This window comes from Vanessa atalanta, chromosome 13, assembly GCF_905147765.1.
Source record: "Vanessa atalanta chromosome 13, ilVanAtal1.2, whole genome shotgun sequence".
NCBI classification, from domain to species: Eukaryota; Metazoa; Arthropoda; class Insecta; order Lepidoptera; family Nymphalidae; genus Vanessa; species Vanessa atalanta.
The window spans coordinates 1,278,164-1,294,959 of NC_061883.1; the positions used below are offsets into that span (position 1 = coordinate 1,278,164).

The window sequence follows — 16,796 nt, forward strand, 5'->3', positions numbered from 1 at the left end:
AAGAATAACACCATAGTATCAAATCAAGCGATGTTTCCGTCTGTACTGAACCAATTATTCATGTATCGCACCACGCTTTTTTATATGCAATTATTAAAATATTATGTTGAATAACAATATATATACTTTATGCAAATCTCTAATACTCAGTAGCAGTCTGGAGTCTGGTTTGCACTGCTTCTATTTTGCTGGTAACACGTGAAGCCGTTGGTACTGCGCCTAAATCGAAAGAAAGCTTGAACTACAATGAAGTATTTAAGCATATTATTATACTTGAAACATACGATCGCCTCTGATTTGCCATCTTTAAAATTATTTCTATATCTGATGGTAGTTCGTTCGTTAGATCAAAATGAAATGATTAATAAATCGTTGCCAATTATTCCAAGGTTATTTTATATTTCAATAGTTTTTCCGCTTTTTAGGGAGGCGATCGTATGTTTCAAGTATAATAATATGCTTAAATACTTCTTTGTAGTTCAAGCTTTCTTCATACCAAATTTCAGTGGTTTGGCCGTGAAAGCGAAACACAGAGTTACCTTCACATTTATAATACACTAGTAGTAGCCGCCGCTTCGTTCTCGTATAAGGGAGTGGTCGTCAAGTGTTTTCTTGGGGTCATACGTCACTTCATACCAAATTTTATCAAATTAGGTGGTTTGGCTGTGAAAGCTTAACAGACAGAGTTTATTTTTATAATATTTCACCAAATTATTATCTTGTTACTATTTAATTCACCTATTGTAAGTCATCTGTTGATATGTATGAGTATCCAATAAACCGATTGAGCTAATATTTTACACAAATTTTCGATGCTGGAGCGAATTGCGCTCGTTGTTTTGGAGGAAAATCAATAATTAAATAACTCTAAGAAGAGACGGAGGTAAAGACAAAGCTTGCAAAATTCGCAGACTTAAATAGCAATCTCGAAAGACCGACAGTTTGAGCAGAAGAGTGAAGACTGACACAATTCTGTAACCTAGAGCAGATGGTGAGACCCAGCTAGATGCTTAAGGCTGAAGGGGTCATTTGCAAGAGTTTTTTTGAGTAGCAATAGATCATGCTTATGTTTATAGTACTAAATTATGTTGTTGATAAAACTAGTACATATTCTATATTTTATATTGGCTGTACTTCTAACTATATACTGATTAAATAGTACAAGAAAAGTAGCAGTCAAGTACATAGTAATAACGAGCATTGACGCAAAAACATAAATCTATTAACGAAATTTCGCATGCACCACTGATCTAGGAAAGCAAACAATTCGATACAAATTACATAAGCGGAGTACATACTGTGAGTAATCTTCCAAATGAGAAATCATGCTATGAATATATAGTGTATATTTTGAAATAAATTAATTCTGATGTCAAAAGAGTTTTTATTTAATATACTTTTGAATGAGACCTCTTTGGACGTAATAAGAGTCAGTATTATACAGTTGTATTGTTACCAGCTGAGTAGAATAAAGTCATTTAATCTTAACCCAAAGTTGAGCAAGAGATATTGCAAGAGCTAAGGTAATCTTCAATTCGATTCTTATTTTAATGGCTTTTAGTTGTGCCGACAAGGCACAGAAAAGTTAAAATTTTATGAAAAGTGCAAACGTCAGCATAATGCTTCAATGAGCCATTTAATTTCATGAAACCGAGCAAATAGGCAAAGGCAATCGCCAATTCGGTTTAAAAGACGGCCAATTTGGCCTATTTTGACCAATAACTGGAACCCAAAAATTTCAGCTCAATGGATTGTGTGGAACTGACTTAAAATTCAGTTGCAAGACAGCTCAACCCACACACTAATTCAATAAAAGTTTGTAAAACTTTGATTTTTATTAAAATATTTCAATGAAATACTGATTGAGGATACTTTCAATCATTTATCTTTTGTAATTTTACTAGAAGGAGATACATGGAAAATAAAATACACGGTAATGAATGCTCAAAATAATATAATTGAAAATTGAAATTAATTACGTGCTTAAAACTCAACGTCTCCATTGATCTATTTTCAGTTCTTCGTTATTTGTAATAGTGGCTACATTGGTTTGAAAAGCTGGAACACTGGTCTCCTTCTTCTTCTTGACAACTGAAGGTCGTATCAGGTCAATCCATAAATTACCAATGATGTCAATTAATCCGATAACCGACAGACCCAAAAGAAATCCCTGGAACAATTTTATTTTAAATGACTTTCTTTTTTTTTAAATTTATTTTAGACAGGGAAACCTGATTGTACTTGTTACCGTGTCCCGTAGATACTGGCATGATAGAAACTATAAATAATTGAATACCGTTGCCTAAGATGTTATGTACCTTATGCCTTTAATTACACTGACTCAATAATCAACAGAACGTGGCCATAAAGAGTAACACTGTTTAGCAGTGGTAACATTATATTATATTCTTTGGTATCAGAAGTAACTAAATTGACGTGACAGCCATTTTTCTTCGTTAAGATTTTCAAATTGAGAACACCATTATTTAACGCGCCTGATATAATATTTTAGCAAAAGATTTAAACAAAAAATACACATAGCTTTTTTTAGTAAAAAGTTTTACCTATGAAGGTTATGTTAGTAATTTAAATGTAATTCTAAAGTGAAATGAATTTAATTGCAAGACAAATATTTAATTGTAAGTAATGCCATTACTGGCCGCGTTATTACACTGGTACATTCAAAATTCATATCGATGTATAATTATGAAAATTGTGGAATATTTGTACTGTATGTACTTAAATATATGTAATACATGATACAATTCGTTGATTTACAATATATTACATTTATTGTACACAATTTCATTGACTATGAGATAAAGATGTCATCTTAGATAAAGATAATTTACTGAGTTTCTTGCCGAATCTTTTCTGTAGAATCTACATTCCACACCAGTAATTTCACATTCAATTTAATCAAACATGACTGTTTACAGTCATCTTGTATAAATATTACTTTGTGAACCCGTACAGAACGCTGCCTTATTAACAAAGATTCGCTTGAGAAGTTTTGTTTCTTCGTCGTATTTAAAAATAGTTTTTAATAGCATGCAATTAATTGATTACAATAAAATTAAAATTAATGTAATTACTTCTTTTTTCACTACTATTACAAAAAAATACTCTTCATTCAGTTTAGAAGATGTAAGTGAACAGTAGACATGAAAATATATTTTTTGAGAAGTCATAAAAAATCCTCTAAATGACCTTGCAAAGTGTTGTGCTCCGGTTTGAATGGTACGTGAGCCAGCGTAACTACAGACACAAGGGGACACCTTAGATCTCAAGGTTTATGGTCTGGCCATATTCTTGTGACTCATCAATCTGCCTACTTTTTTTATGGTATAGTTTGGTGAACGAGCATATGGACCATCTGATGGTAAGTGGTCACCACCGCCAATAGACAATGGCGCTGTAAAAAATAATTAACCATTCTTTACATCGCCATGCGCTACCAACCTTGGGAACTAAGATTTTATGTCCCTTGTGCCAGTAGTTACACTGGCTCACTCACCCTTCAAACCGGAACACAACAATACTGAATACTGTTGTTTGGCGGTAGAATATCTGATGAGTGGGTGGTACCTACCCAGACGGGCTTGCACAAAGCCCTACCACCAAGTAGAACTTATTTCAAATTGATAAAAAATCGGTTTATAGTTGAAGACGATATAATAAAATAATTATATTTAAACAGCCATGTTATATTTCATTGAACGAAGGTAAAGCTCAGCTATACTAAACATAATTCACGAAATCAAGCTAACTTGACCTCTGTATATCAAGGAATAAGATCACTTATAGCACACGTTCTTGGTCTGGACGTAGACTAATGGTTTACCGTAAATTTGCCTATAGACGAATATCCTATGAGTCATTAGAAAAACGACCTGTTCGTTTCCATGCCCAAAGTCTAACAAATGTTGGCGAAATGCCAAAATATTTGAGCGAATTCAACTGCTGTATCACATTCAGCTACTGGCGTAATTAAATATTCAATAAATATATGTACATACGTATCTAAAAGTACCTTGCACATAATAACATATTATTTGGATTAATAATTTGTACCTTATGCAATATAATATTTCCAACTTTTTTTAATATGGCAAGAATTTAAAAGCTTTCGTCATTAGACTGAATTTAAAGCAGATAACTGCGAAGCGCAGGTAATAAAATACAATACAAATACTCTTTACTGCACTACGATATTTAATAAGGCTAGAGAAGATATTATATACGAAAATATTATCCACGCTACATATTCTGGTATAAGTTTTAAATATATTGGTTAATATATATATTTTTTAATTTGGCACAAAAAGGTCTGTTAGTATAAATTGCATTATTCTATTTGTTTCTTGACTTTTACGTCAATGCGCTTAATATATATAAACTCATTGCTAACTCACAAATCCATATTTAAAAAAGAGGATGATTATATCTATTTATTATCCACTTTCATATCCATAAAAGTACCTCTATATACAATAAGGTAGGATTTTGCCCAATAAAAGTTAATTTACAGGCAGGTACTTTACTTTTCTAAATATTTAATATTTATACGAATAATAGACGAGGAGTGAAGATCGTGTATATTTAAAATAATCCTCAGCTTCGACGGCCTCCGAATGTAATATATCGTTTGACGTTGTACATTTTTGGTGGCTCGTAAATACGCTCAGTGCGGGTTTAAATACGTCATTCAATGTAATTGTATCTCAATTCTTATCTATACATAGAGTTTCTTTGTAATATGAAAATAATTTAATAAAAGCTTTTATAAAATGTTATGTAAATTGAAAATAGTTATAATATTAGTAGAGGGTTAAATAACTGTCTATCGAATGAAATGAATGTCATCCAGATACTTTTAGAAATAGATAATCGTTGATTGAATTAAGAGCTGCTAACTTCAAAGTAGCTGTTGTCTAAACCTCTTTAATAAGTGACGTAATCAAATTGAATTTATAGAAAAATGCAAATAGATATCATACATTTGAATCGCCAAATATAATTTGATTCGCACCTGGAAAGGTACCATCCTAGGTACTCATCACTAGGCAATACAAAAGTTTATGTGCTCATTAGGAACCAATGCGGTTATAACAACAATATGCTCGTGACATAACCTGACACTTGTTTCCTCACGATGTTTTCCTTCACAAATTCGCATGATATTTGTAACCAAAAAATAAGCACATGAGTGACTGAGTCAGTATATTAACAATGAAGATTTAATTAAAGTCTTCAAGTACTACTACTAGATGACTATATTCAGTTTATTACCAGTTCTATGGGCGGAAATGGACTTACCATCCGTTGACTCATTTGCTCGTCTGCCTTCTAATCAAAATAATAAATAATAAATTGGCAAACCTGTATAAAGAACACTGACTACGTAAATATAGACGGATAAAGTTAACATAAATATGTTAACGTTAGATTTATTTGCAAACAAATGCAACTGAACAGTTAAAACAGTTTTATTTACGAGATGAATGAGATGAAAATAAGTAACATCTGTTTTGCGTGTCGAATTTTTCTTGTCCGTAATGTATGCTACATAAAATTTGTTAAATAAAAAAAGAACACTGGTACATCTCTGAATCGAATGTTTCATTCAATCTTTTGACAATCAAATAAGACAGAATAGGTTCGTATAAAAGAATGATTAATCAAATGATAATGAATGATTCTAAACTATTGCCGAAACGCATCAACAGTCACCAGATATGCCACAATAAATAATTCAAACTATACAGACAATAAAGAAATATAATAGGCGGTCTTATCACTCAAACAGCGACCACTTCCCGATGCAGAATTTGGTTGGAAAATCATTGATATACGCTATGAATAGTAGAGGACCTAATACGCTTCCTTATGGCACACCAGTGTCTATTTAGTTATAGAGGTACGTCTCTTTTGCAGTGTTTTATTGTTCATTTGTGTTTGAAAAGCAATATAAGTTAAAGAGGGCCCAATTATTTTCCTAGGTATGGGACCTTTGCCCACCTAGCTACGCAACTGTCTGCAATTCATGACGACATAAGTACGTTATAAGCTTGTGACGAAAATTAATAAATGAAATAATTGATCAACTTACAATACTACCGCCGAGATCTGATAGGAATAGATTCCAATCGTAGTTAAATCTCTCCTCATAGACGGATACCATCATGTTGTTAAAATGAATGTAGATCTGAAAATTATTTTTGGATATAATAATGAAAATACGACTGACATTATCAATGTATTCAATTTAACATTTTATGAACTAGTAATGAGAAGGAATGAACGTCATATTAAAAGATTAGGTAGGAAAGAGCACAACTAAAGGGAAATTTAATCAATTCGAACATTTTACTTCATTAAGCTTTACTGGTTTGGATTAAGGATTCTACTGAGAAGGACTGACAAGACATTTCTTTCAGAAGATTTCTGTTATTAGTATAAAGAAAGAACATGCAAATTGTTAATGAAGTCTGAATTTGTCTGATTGTCCGATAACAAATATAAATATGATATGACATTTTCATTTAAGGAAAACTTTTAGCTTTTTTCTTATTATGGTTCTAAAAAAAAATTTGAATTTTGATGGGTCTCTCATATTTGTTTTCACTAATGATTTAAAATTGTACAGGAAGTAAACTTAATAATGGAATACCTGTGTCTGCAAATTCGATCGATCAACATTATTTTTCAATTCGAAATTTTGAGGATCCCATGTATAGTGCTTCTGTCTGTCCGTTACGTATGCGTTGTAAAGATATGACCGGCAGAATCGAGGACAAGATTCGTATTCGTGGTTTTGGTACGTACTAAAATTTAATGGATTTAAACACTCACTGAACAAACCTCTTTGTTGAACATAATTTTGTTTTATCATTACATCACGCTCCCAAAAGAGATTTAACAACAATGAAAGAATATATCTAAGAATATATATAAGAATAATCATCACCAAATTAAACAACACCAGAAATGATTTTATTACATATTATTTTATTTTTGACCAAAACCTATGAATTTATAATTCATACCACCAATAAAGCATTTAGAAACTATAAATTAGTTAAGCTATATTAGCAATCATATACTAATTCAACATTATTTAACATTTTCTTTTGAAGTAAATTTCTTTAATTTTTAATTTCCTAAAGTGAGTTCCATAAAGAAATTACAACCGGCTCTGTGTCTTTTTTTATAGTGACACCAAAGGTAAGTCACTTATCCAAACATTATCAGGTTTAAATGATCTCGGTTTCACCCATGACGACTGAAGTATAAATAATCTTACCTAACATAAGACGAAATGAGATTTCTCATGTCTTCAAAATTGTTACAATACGGTAGATCACTTTGCATCCACGGTCCAGAGCAGCCCACACTCTCAGCTACTACATCCGTCACGTGCTGAGTTGTACACTAAAAAGGTTCGATTAGTTAAAAAGATACATATGGAGATACTCTTTTATTGAACATCACACAAATATAGAAGAAATACCGCACTAACACTTAATACTTATTGAATTCATAAAAAATATATTCAATTAATAACATTTTCATTTGTTTGGAAAATGTAATGAAATGAGTTGAAATTTATCATGAGTTAGTAAAATATGATATCTTGGTAAGGTATCAATATCCATTAATTTTGGAAAAACTACCTAATTGTACGGACGAGGTCTTGTTGACGGAGATTCAGCTGTGAGATGTATAAAAAATAGTAAAAACTCACCACATTGGCGCTATAATTATCTTCATTAGAACAAGGATCCTGGACTTCACTTATCATAATGTACTCATCGACCTTTAGCTTCACATCTACCTTCTCTCCTGTATTCACGTACAAATAGTCCACCAAACCTCCGTTGTATACTTCTACTTCTAAAAGAAAAACCGTAATTGCAAATTTTAGCAGGTACATACTATGACCAGGTCAAATTATGTGTCTATAATTGCTCTAATTCCCTTTTCTTTAGAACAACTTCTTTAGAATATTATTGAGTATCAATATATGTATATAGACAATGGTGACCACTTATCACTTTTTGGTTCGTTTGTAAACCAATCCACCGAACAACATGAAAAATAAGATATCCTGGTAGAACTTCGTCACCAGTTAAGCGTCACTTACCTGTAAATGGTTCTCTGAGATAGTGTACGTGCACGTGATATCCTGGTGGAAGAATGCTAATAGGATCCTCCAGATCTGAGGCGAAATGCTGCAAGGTTATCGAGTACCCACTTTTCAGAGTTGTACTGGCTTTAATGTCTAACACCTTCGGTGATACGGTGTAGCAACGGCCAGTTATGAAGCCCATTACTGGAGTTAGTTTAACATCTACAATAATTAATTGAATTAGTACAAAAACACAAGCAAATTTCAATAACATTTACCAAGTATTTCGACTTTACCAAGGTCTAGAAATTGAGATCGCTTAATCTTATTGAAAAAAGCCAATGGTCACGTGTTCTATTTGAATAAATACAAAAAACAAAGAATTACAGCGTAGATAAAGTTCTAACATGTATGTACTAACTGTCTCTTTGTGTATCCAAACCGTACTGCACGAAGAAATCGTCAGCATCATACGTTATTTCCTCCCATAGCTCGTCTAGAGGTATGCTAGAAAAATTGAAGTTCCTCCAAGTTGAAGTGAGTCGTGGGTGAGCGTAGAGTCCATAATCCTTAAATATTTATTTGAAATTAAATATATTATAAACATACTCCTCTTATATTCTAATATATTTTTTTACTGCATCAGTTGGCGGACAAGTAAATGGGCCACCTAGTGGTAAGGCGTCATCACCCTCCCCACCATCACCCACAGACAATAGCGCCAAAGATGTTACGTGCCTTGTGCTTGTAGTTACACTGGCTCACTCACCTTTCAAGCCGGAACACATCAATGCTAAGTACTGATGTTTGGCGGTAGAATATCTAATGAGTGGGTGGTACTTACCCAAACGGGCTTGCACAAAGGCCATTAATATTTCGATTTAGCTTGTATTTCAGTAAGCTAGTATTATATACTATAGAAATAAACCATTGTTTTGAACATGCAATCTTTATTTCACTCCTGAATCATAGATTTGATATCACACGCCATAAGATTCTGGCAATGTGAATCTTCTCATACATACACTGCAAACTACAGTGAGAATAGGCTATTTTATTATTACAATTAAATCCAAATAGTCGTAAATTATGCTATTAACTATTGGATTTGAGAAGAAGTACCTTATATAGGTCCCGTTGAAATGTCTCCAAGTTTTAGAAATTTTATTTATACACTGCATTTATCAGATTTGGAATTTAGATGCTATGAATATAATTAACAAAACAAAAACTTACCGATAATTTGTCATGTTTGTAAGGCGGCTCTCTGCAGAAGGTGACGCTTGGGTATGTGATTGTCTGATTAAAATCAAAATGCGTGTACGTCGTTATGGGACGATTATGCAACTTTAGACTGCATATTGTAATCTTGAAAAAGAAATGGAATATATATCAAACATACTGATGTTTGACACTAACAACGTGTATCGATTCGAACCAAGCTTTCGAGACACTGGACATATCATTCATTAAACCCACAAAATCTTCTAGAGATTTATGACCTCGCTATCTCTTTAATTGTGCTTGTGGAAAGTTAATGGAAAACACCACCGCCTTGAATTTGAATCTTTATCATTTTGCCGCCCTAGCTCCAGCACTAATGATACTTTGCTTAAATCTCCAGAAATGCCTTCTGGATTAATCTTACCTGTTGTACGACGACTGCCACACAGATCAAGGTAACTACAGTCCTTAATGTATTTGGGCCTCTAAAACAATTAATGCACTTCTGCTTCAGATCCAGCGGTTGGTTATCGACCTTGAATGAAATGAATTTTTAGAAGAGGTCTGTCAAATATCCTAAATTCTAAGTACAGTCAATACAGTCTTGAAATAACAGTACTTTCTATTTCAGGCAGAACACAAGAATCGTATTATCAGAGTGTTGATATTTTATGTAAAAATATAACCAACCAGTTAATACCAGCAACGTAATACTAAACTATAACAGTCTGACGGCTAGCTAATACCCCTTGCAGATATCACGGTAGCATGAAAACGATCCCATGATACCCTCGTAAGGCGGAGTGGGTACCGCTGGTTTTTTTAATGGATATTCCGTTGAGCTGGGTCGCACCAGGCGTTCTTGGCACTGGTGAGTCTTATACTCGGCCTCGCTTCACGAAACATGTAAGAGGGTTTATCCAGCCGGAAAAATTAAAATACCCCTGCAGTCGCATCGGACTGATCAAAATTATTGGATATAATAGTCAAAAATTTCTTAGTGCATTCTTAACAGCTCAGAATCGGGTAATATGTATGTTACACACTCGCTTTGTGGAAAACGAAAAACCATTCGTTCAGCCCTTGATTTATCTCGGAGTGAATACAGAGTGCAGGTCTCGCGTGGAATTGGCTAAGGTTTGAAGTTAGTCGTCATGGCTGAAATTCGTTCTAAATAACATAATCATACTGAGCAGTACAGCACTTATCAGTTACTACCATATGTTGATCTAAGTCTACTAGCGATAAAGAAATATATATTTATACCTACGTCGATATTCAAAACATAAATACGTCGTAATGTTGTCTATATCTAATAGATTTATAGTTATCAACAAAAGACTAGTTTACAAATAATCTACCAGGAGGTGGTGACCACTTACCATCCGGTGGCCCATTTGCTCATCATCCAATCTATATCATATTATATATAAATATGTACTAGTGTTCCTACCATCATCATATTTTCATCATTTTCAATTATTTTTTCATCGAAAATTCTAAAGCTCTTCAATTGTTACCAAACAATTGCAGATATCAGTAACTAATTCGTCTTTGCTTGTTATACATAGATGAAAATGAATCGTCAATTATTATGAAATTGTTAATTAGTATTCCAATACAAAAGTATATCAATTCGTATCTAATATTAGTTTTTAAGATAAAAAAATACCGTACCGTCTCTTCGACCTTGACAGACATTTTTTCTAAATATATTCTAAATTACGATTCTATTTTTCGCCATCACCGAGTCAAAAGTCACTTCGCACTGACAAAAGTTTCACGAGGAATATTATTTCGGCATTTTTACCTTCTTATCAATATTTATGACTATATTGACCATAAAACAATCGATAGTCGGTGTGCAGGTGATAAAACTAACTCAATTAGGGCTTTAATATAATATATAGCACGTTGAGTATTAGAAGAGAATGACTTTTTAACAAATATCAAATAACATGTTGTAAAGGCCCCACTGATAGGGACTTTTCTCTAGTTTTGAAGCTGGTTTCACCACGCCGAATGCCTTACATGTTGGATGATTCAAAAACGCTTCATTGTGAAGTTTACTTGAATATAATTGATTTGATTTCATTTCATTTTATGCAAATGTGGCAGAAATTAATAAGAAACTTGCAGGTTTTCTAACAATTCTGAGATTCAATAGTAACATATTGACTTTTATATATATTTTATTTATAAGATCACTGTTAAAATTATTTATAATATAATATTACACAATTCTATATAATCTAGATGGTATATACTAAAAAAAAAAACATAAACAAATAATACCTAATTAATCGTCAAATTTAAATTGTGATACTGCCTGGTATTAAAATTATGCAAGCATACTAAAATAAGAACACCAAAGGCACGGACAACATCTCTGTAGAGTTATAAACTTAACAATATAAAATAAAACAATGTAACTATGTAGATATTTTATAGTGATTATTAATATATCTTTTTACATTTTTTTCCTTTTATCGCCAATAAGGTACCAATCACGGGAATTAAGATTTTATCTCACTTGTGGCTATAGGCACACTTACACTGGCTTACTCACCCTTTAATATAACAATGCTAAGTATTGCTTCTTGGTTGTAGAATATATGAGTCGATGCTAGTGGTGGCAGAGGCGGATGGCTTATACAAAGCCCTATCACCAAACCGTACCAAAATCTAGTATCCTAAATAAATGTAATTGATAAAGCCTAATCTGTTTTATTTTAGTTCTGTGTGAAATTGGCCTAATTAGGTATATTTAAAAAATAGATAAAAAAAGTTGGGAAATATAATATGAATTTAAACAAGACTAGAGTTATTTTTAATATTTAGCATTCCACGACATACTCCTAGTCGAAACGACATTGTCTGTGATTTTACAATCGATTTGAGTTCGCTTAATTTCATACATATTACTTTACAACGCCATCTATCTTCAGATATAGGTATTTATTAGCAGGTGAAGCGTTATGTATTGCCTAGATTGCCATCTAGCGGTCGTGTTAAGCACACAAGATTTTTAATGCAAGCGCTATACTATTGATGAATATAAAAAAAAACTAAATGTAATATAACATTTAACATTTTGAACATTCAAAGTTATAAGATTTAGAAATATTACAATATTGGAATTTCAAATATTTTTATTACTAAGTTCACCTGCAGTTAGTCAGTGTTACAAGACATAATTTTTATGTCACGTTCCGTTTCTCATTGATATTATCTTCGCACTTGAAATCGTAAATAATATTGTAATACATTTCAGATAAACGTTTCAAAAACGATTCGAAAAAATAACGTAATTTATCGGTTTTATATTCATGTTAATATTCGGTTTTTTTTAACTTTGTCGATTAATAAATTTAAAATTAATAGTAAAAAAGTAATAATTCGATTAATAGTGAGTCAAAACAACACGATACAGATTTTTAAAAGGGTTGAGTTAGTATTCATTGATTTATAGAGTAACTATACATATATAAATTAAATTTTACACTTGACTATTCAATATTTATTGTTTTCTTCTTATGTCTGTTTTTCACATTCATTTGTTTTAAACACGAAAAGACACAGTTTTTGTTTATTAGTTTACGTAGGAAATAATATAATGCTTAATTTGGTGTAAACACTTTTTCGCCGTAGACGCGAGTGTCGATCGTATTAAAGTGAATATTTAAGCACATGACTATTCGAAAGTGCTGCTTAAATAAGAAAATATATTCATTTAAATAGATAATTTAATATCGTAATAAAAAAAATACTCTAAATTTGTCTATTAATCGATTATTCATAGACATAATTTATATTAGAGCTTCATTATGTGTCAAATCGTAATGATTTTACTTATTTTATTGTCCCAATCACAGATTTGGAATACGCACACCGCAAGCCCGATCAAGCGTTATCGAAGTTTGTACTATTTACAAACTTGACGAGCTACTTTAGTCTGTGTCGTTATAAACTGTAAAAACTCTTATAGGATATTAAATCAATGCATGTATTACCTACCATTGATGAGTAATTATGTTTGTCAAATTGCTATACTAATTTTAAGATGTTTAAGCGTGTCTGGAGTGACGTCATCGTAAGTATAAAAATATGACTCAGTTCGGTTTTTTCACTATCTAATAAACATGAGGTATCCAGCCAACTCTATATCTGTGGTATATATACAATATATATATATACATATATATATATAATATAACACATATATAAGCCCATCATAACAAAATATTTCGTCCTTAACTAAGAGAGGTTCATTCAATGAAAGAAATCAAATAAAGCTTTAAGCATTTAATCTATTTACGAAATTATTTACAAAATATATATATATATATATAATGACACTTATACACTAAGTCACTTTGTATCACTTGAAGTTCACGTCAAGTAAGTACATTTTTAACTTAATACATAGATCTGTACAATCACAATAAATAAAGGGTAACGTATTATTATTTTGTACCGTGTACCATAAAGAAAGTGTTTTTTTTTTAAATATTCTAAGCTTACGATCGTCAATAATCTATAATTAGCACCTTAAAAAGTTTCAAAGTAGAAACATTAATATTTATTACAATAAAATATTGATATGATATTTTATGTCAGTTTACAGTTTAAAGATTTATTCATATTGAAGCATATAAAAAAGCCCAAAGAAACATAGCCTTTGCCTTTTTATAAGCAAAAATGTTCAAAGATAATTTTGATCCCTTTTTATATTAACGATAATTATCACAAATTAAAAAAAAAATCTTATTATATTGTAACTATTTTATAGTTTAAATCATTTAATTAGTTTTTTATGTCTTGATTTGTCATACAGTTTAAATATTATATATCATTACTAACTAATAATTCACTCATAAACAACAAATCACACAAAATGTATACATTTAAGAATTATATCAATCAAACCGATAAAAGTAAGATTGAACTTAGCAAAACGATCAACGGGAATTGCAAACTAGAAGCTCCTGAATTAGGATTAATTTTTGCAGCTATTTTGCTCGTAACATTTTTTAATTTGTTGACATATTTGGTCAATATGTCAGACCTCGGCGTCACGTCACATGCAGTATGACTTATAGCGTTCAGAACAGGGGCTGAGAATACTCTAAAATTGACTTCGTTCGGGTCCAAGCGACTGTACATCCAAATGGGCATTCTATTAGACAGCACCCAAAGATTTTCATCGTAATCAACTTTAATGTCCGTCGGATAGATCATTTTCTCATCATCCATATATATTCTTCCTTGATTCTTCATCAAGTATTCCTTGTTCGTGGTCCTCCAGCAGGCTACCGCGTTTAGATTGACGAGAGAATAGAATAGAACTCCAGTTTTTGGGTCCACGAAAGATGCGCTCGATTGGGCATTTGGTCCTCTGCTTCCAAGCATTTTGAACGCGTTGAAATTAGCGTCAGCTACAGATTGGTTCCTTAAATATTCAGTAGATACAGCGAATTCATTGTAACTTGCCATCGGATGGAAGTAGAGTGTGCTGAAGTTGTCTGCATTCGGAGCTGATAAGCCTAGACCAAATATAGCATCAGTCCAGCTGAAGTTGTGACCCTTAACACTGAAGTCACAAGCCAATGGATCTGGGTGGAAGTAGTGGTGAGTTATTCTCCACGATTCGTTCTTCTCCCATGAATAAACGACTATTCCTGGTTTCCCTACATCACCAGCGTATGCATATGTTTTATCACAGTCCATATCCTCGACGGCGATATTTGCGAATCCTGAATCTTCCTTCACGTGATCTTCTGGGAAAACATATTTTCTGAGGAGGTTGTCGGTTTTTAAATCATATATGATAAGGGATGGTAGGAACTTCGTTGTGTTGGCTTCGAGGTTACCAATTTTTCCATTATCTAAGACCCAGAGACGGTCGCATCGATCAGCTCGGATTCTAAACGGGGATACGATTTCTGGTTTGCCGTCAGATCCCATCGAATGTGCGGCCCAGCTCGGATACGGGATCAGTTTTGGTGATTTCGTTGAATTATCTGCAAAAAACATAAACAATTTTATATTAAACATTACATTAGTACATTCGTATCTTATAAATCTGTATCGTAGATTATCGGAATGTTATTAAAATATCCGTTTCTTTGTATATCCGAATGTATGTATGGCCTAGCTACATTCGAAAGCTGAGAAAATTTCAAGTATACGAAGACGACACGTCAAGTATTTCCGCTAGACGTTGTCGTACATTCCTAAGAAAATAACAAGTAATGCTCGTCCTATGATTTATACGGAATTTGTATTTGTATTCTATAGTGTACATGCAAAGGGTCGTATGTTACTACGTGTTACGTACTTAACATGAAGGCTATTGAAAACTATTTGTTTCCTTATGGAACTGACATTCCTCTCTTCATATGTAGGTACTAACTATCCGTTCCGCTTACGTACGGTTAAAAGCCATACAATCACACCTGCAATTTCAAATTAAAATTGTAATTCCTTTTTAAGTGACCTATAGTTTCGGAGATCTCGTATAGATTTGGTGTTCAAGTATAAGTTTTTTGTTTATTAAACGTTTTTGATGGCCCTTTTTGCGTTAGGTTCAGTAAACTCAAATAAAGTCCCGTGTTTTCATAGATATATTATATATTGATACGTTTTATTTTGAAATTTACTTTTTTTTATATCTGGTCTTTCTTTTATTAAGTAGGAAGTGATCAATAACATCTACAAAATTTTTATAAAAAAAAATCCCTTCATGGAAGCTAACTTAACAATAAACCTCAAGTACCGACTCGATAAATATGACAATAACGCATTATATAAGACAGACGTTTGAACAAGTTCATTAGAAATCATAGACGACAATCGTCGTGTCGAAATTTGAGAGAGAACTTCGAAAACTGTCATATTCATGACATATTCTTAACGAGGCTTATTTAAGCTGACGAATTATGTATTGCATCTAACTAAATATATACATTTACGGATTTCAACTCTAATCCAATGTAAATAGAGATGAAATTCATAAAATACTGTCAGAGAATGCAGGGATAAATAATTATCCTGATGTATACAAAATTTATACATCGGTAGCTTTTACATGCGATTCCGTACGGTTTTTTCCAAGATAAAAATTACTATAGATAGCAAGCAAGATAGACTATAGATGTGAAAGCGACGATCACTTCCAAAAAATAGTTGAAATCATGGAGTCCTTGTACCCCTTGAATTACTTCAGCCGTTTCTGCTAAGATTTTAGGTGTGAACACCATTTGCATTTAAACTATCTCCAACTCTGTCTAACCATCTGAACCGAAAAAGGATAGACAAACAATTACACTTATAGCCTAGCTATCCTTATATGAAATTCAGAAAACATAATTTATCGTTATCAATTATTTTATTTAAATTTGCAAAACTTGATTTTGTAAAAGGATAAAACTTAGGGGTG

The 16,796-nt window shown here is 32.3% G+C and overlaps 2 protein-coding genes across 3 annotated transcripts in view; both read right to left on the reverse strand.

Moving 5' to 3' along the window:
• Window positions 1-1,990: 1,990 nt before the first annotated feature.
• Window positions 1,991-11,056, reverse strand: LOC125068319 (degenerin-like protein asic-1). Its single transcript, XM_047677424.1, has 10 exons — window positions 11,033-11,056; window positions 9,780-9,890; window positions 9,368-9,499; window positions 8,553-8,700; window positions 8,147-8,353; window positions 7,748-7,896; window positions 7,307-7,434; window positions 6,674-6,827; window positions 6,113-6,208; window positions 1,991-2,170 (listed from the first exon to the last, which is right to left on the reverse strand). The coding sequence occupies exons 1-10, from the start codon at window positions 11,054-11,056 to the stop codon at window positions 1,991-1,993; spliced, it is 1,329 nt and encodes a 442-aa protein (XP_047533380.1).
• Window positions 11,057-13,708: 2,652 nt separating this feature from the next.
• LOC125068411 (protein yellow) overlaps window positions 13,709-16,796 on the reverse strand; it is a 33,284-nt gene continuing 30,196 nt past the window's right edge. For both annotated transcript variants that reach the window (XM_047677519.1, XM_047677520.1), the window contains one exon: window positions 13,709-15,378. In XM_047677519.1, coding sequence (XP_047533475.1) covers window positions 14,279-15,378 — 1,100 coding nt within the window. In that variant the 3' untranslated portion in view covers window positions 13,709-14,278. The remainder of the gene's footprint in view (window positions 15,379-16,796) is intronic.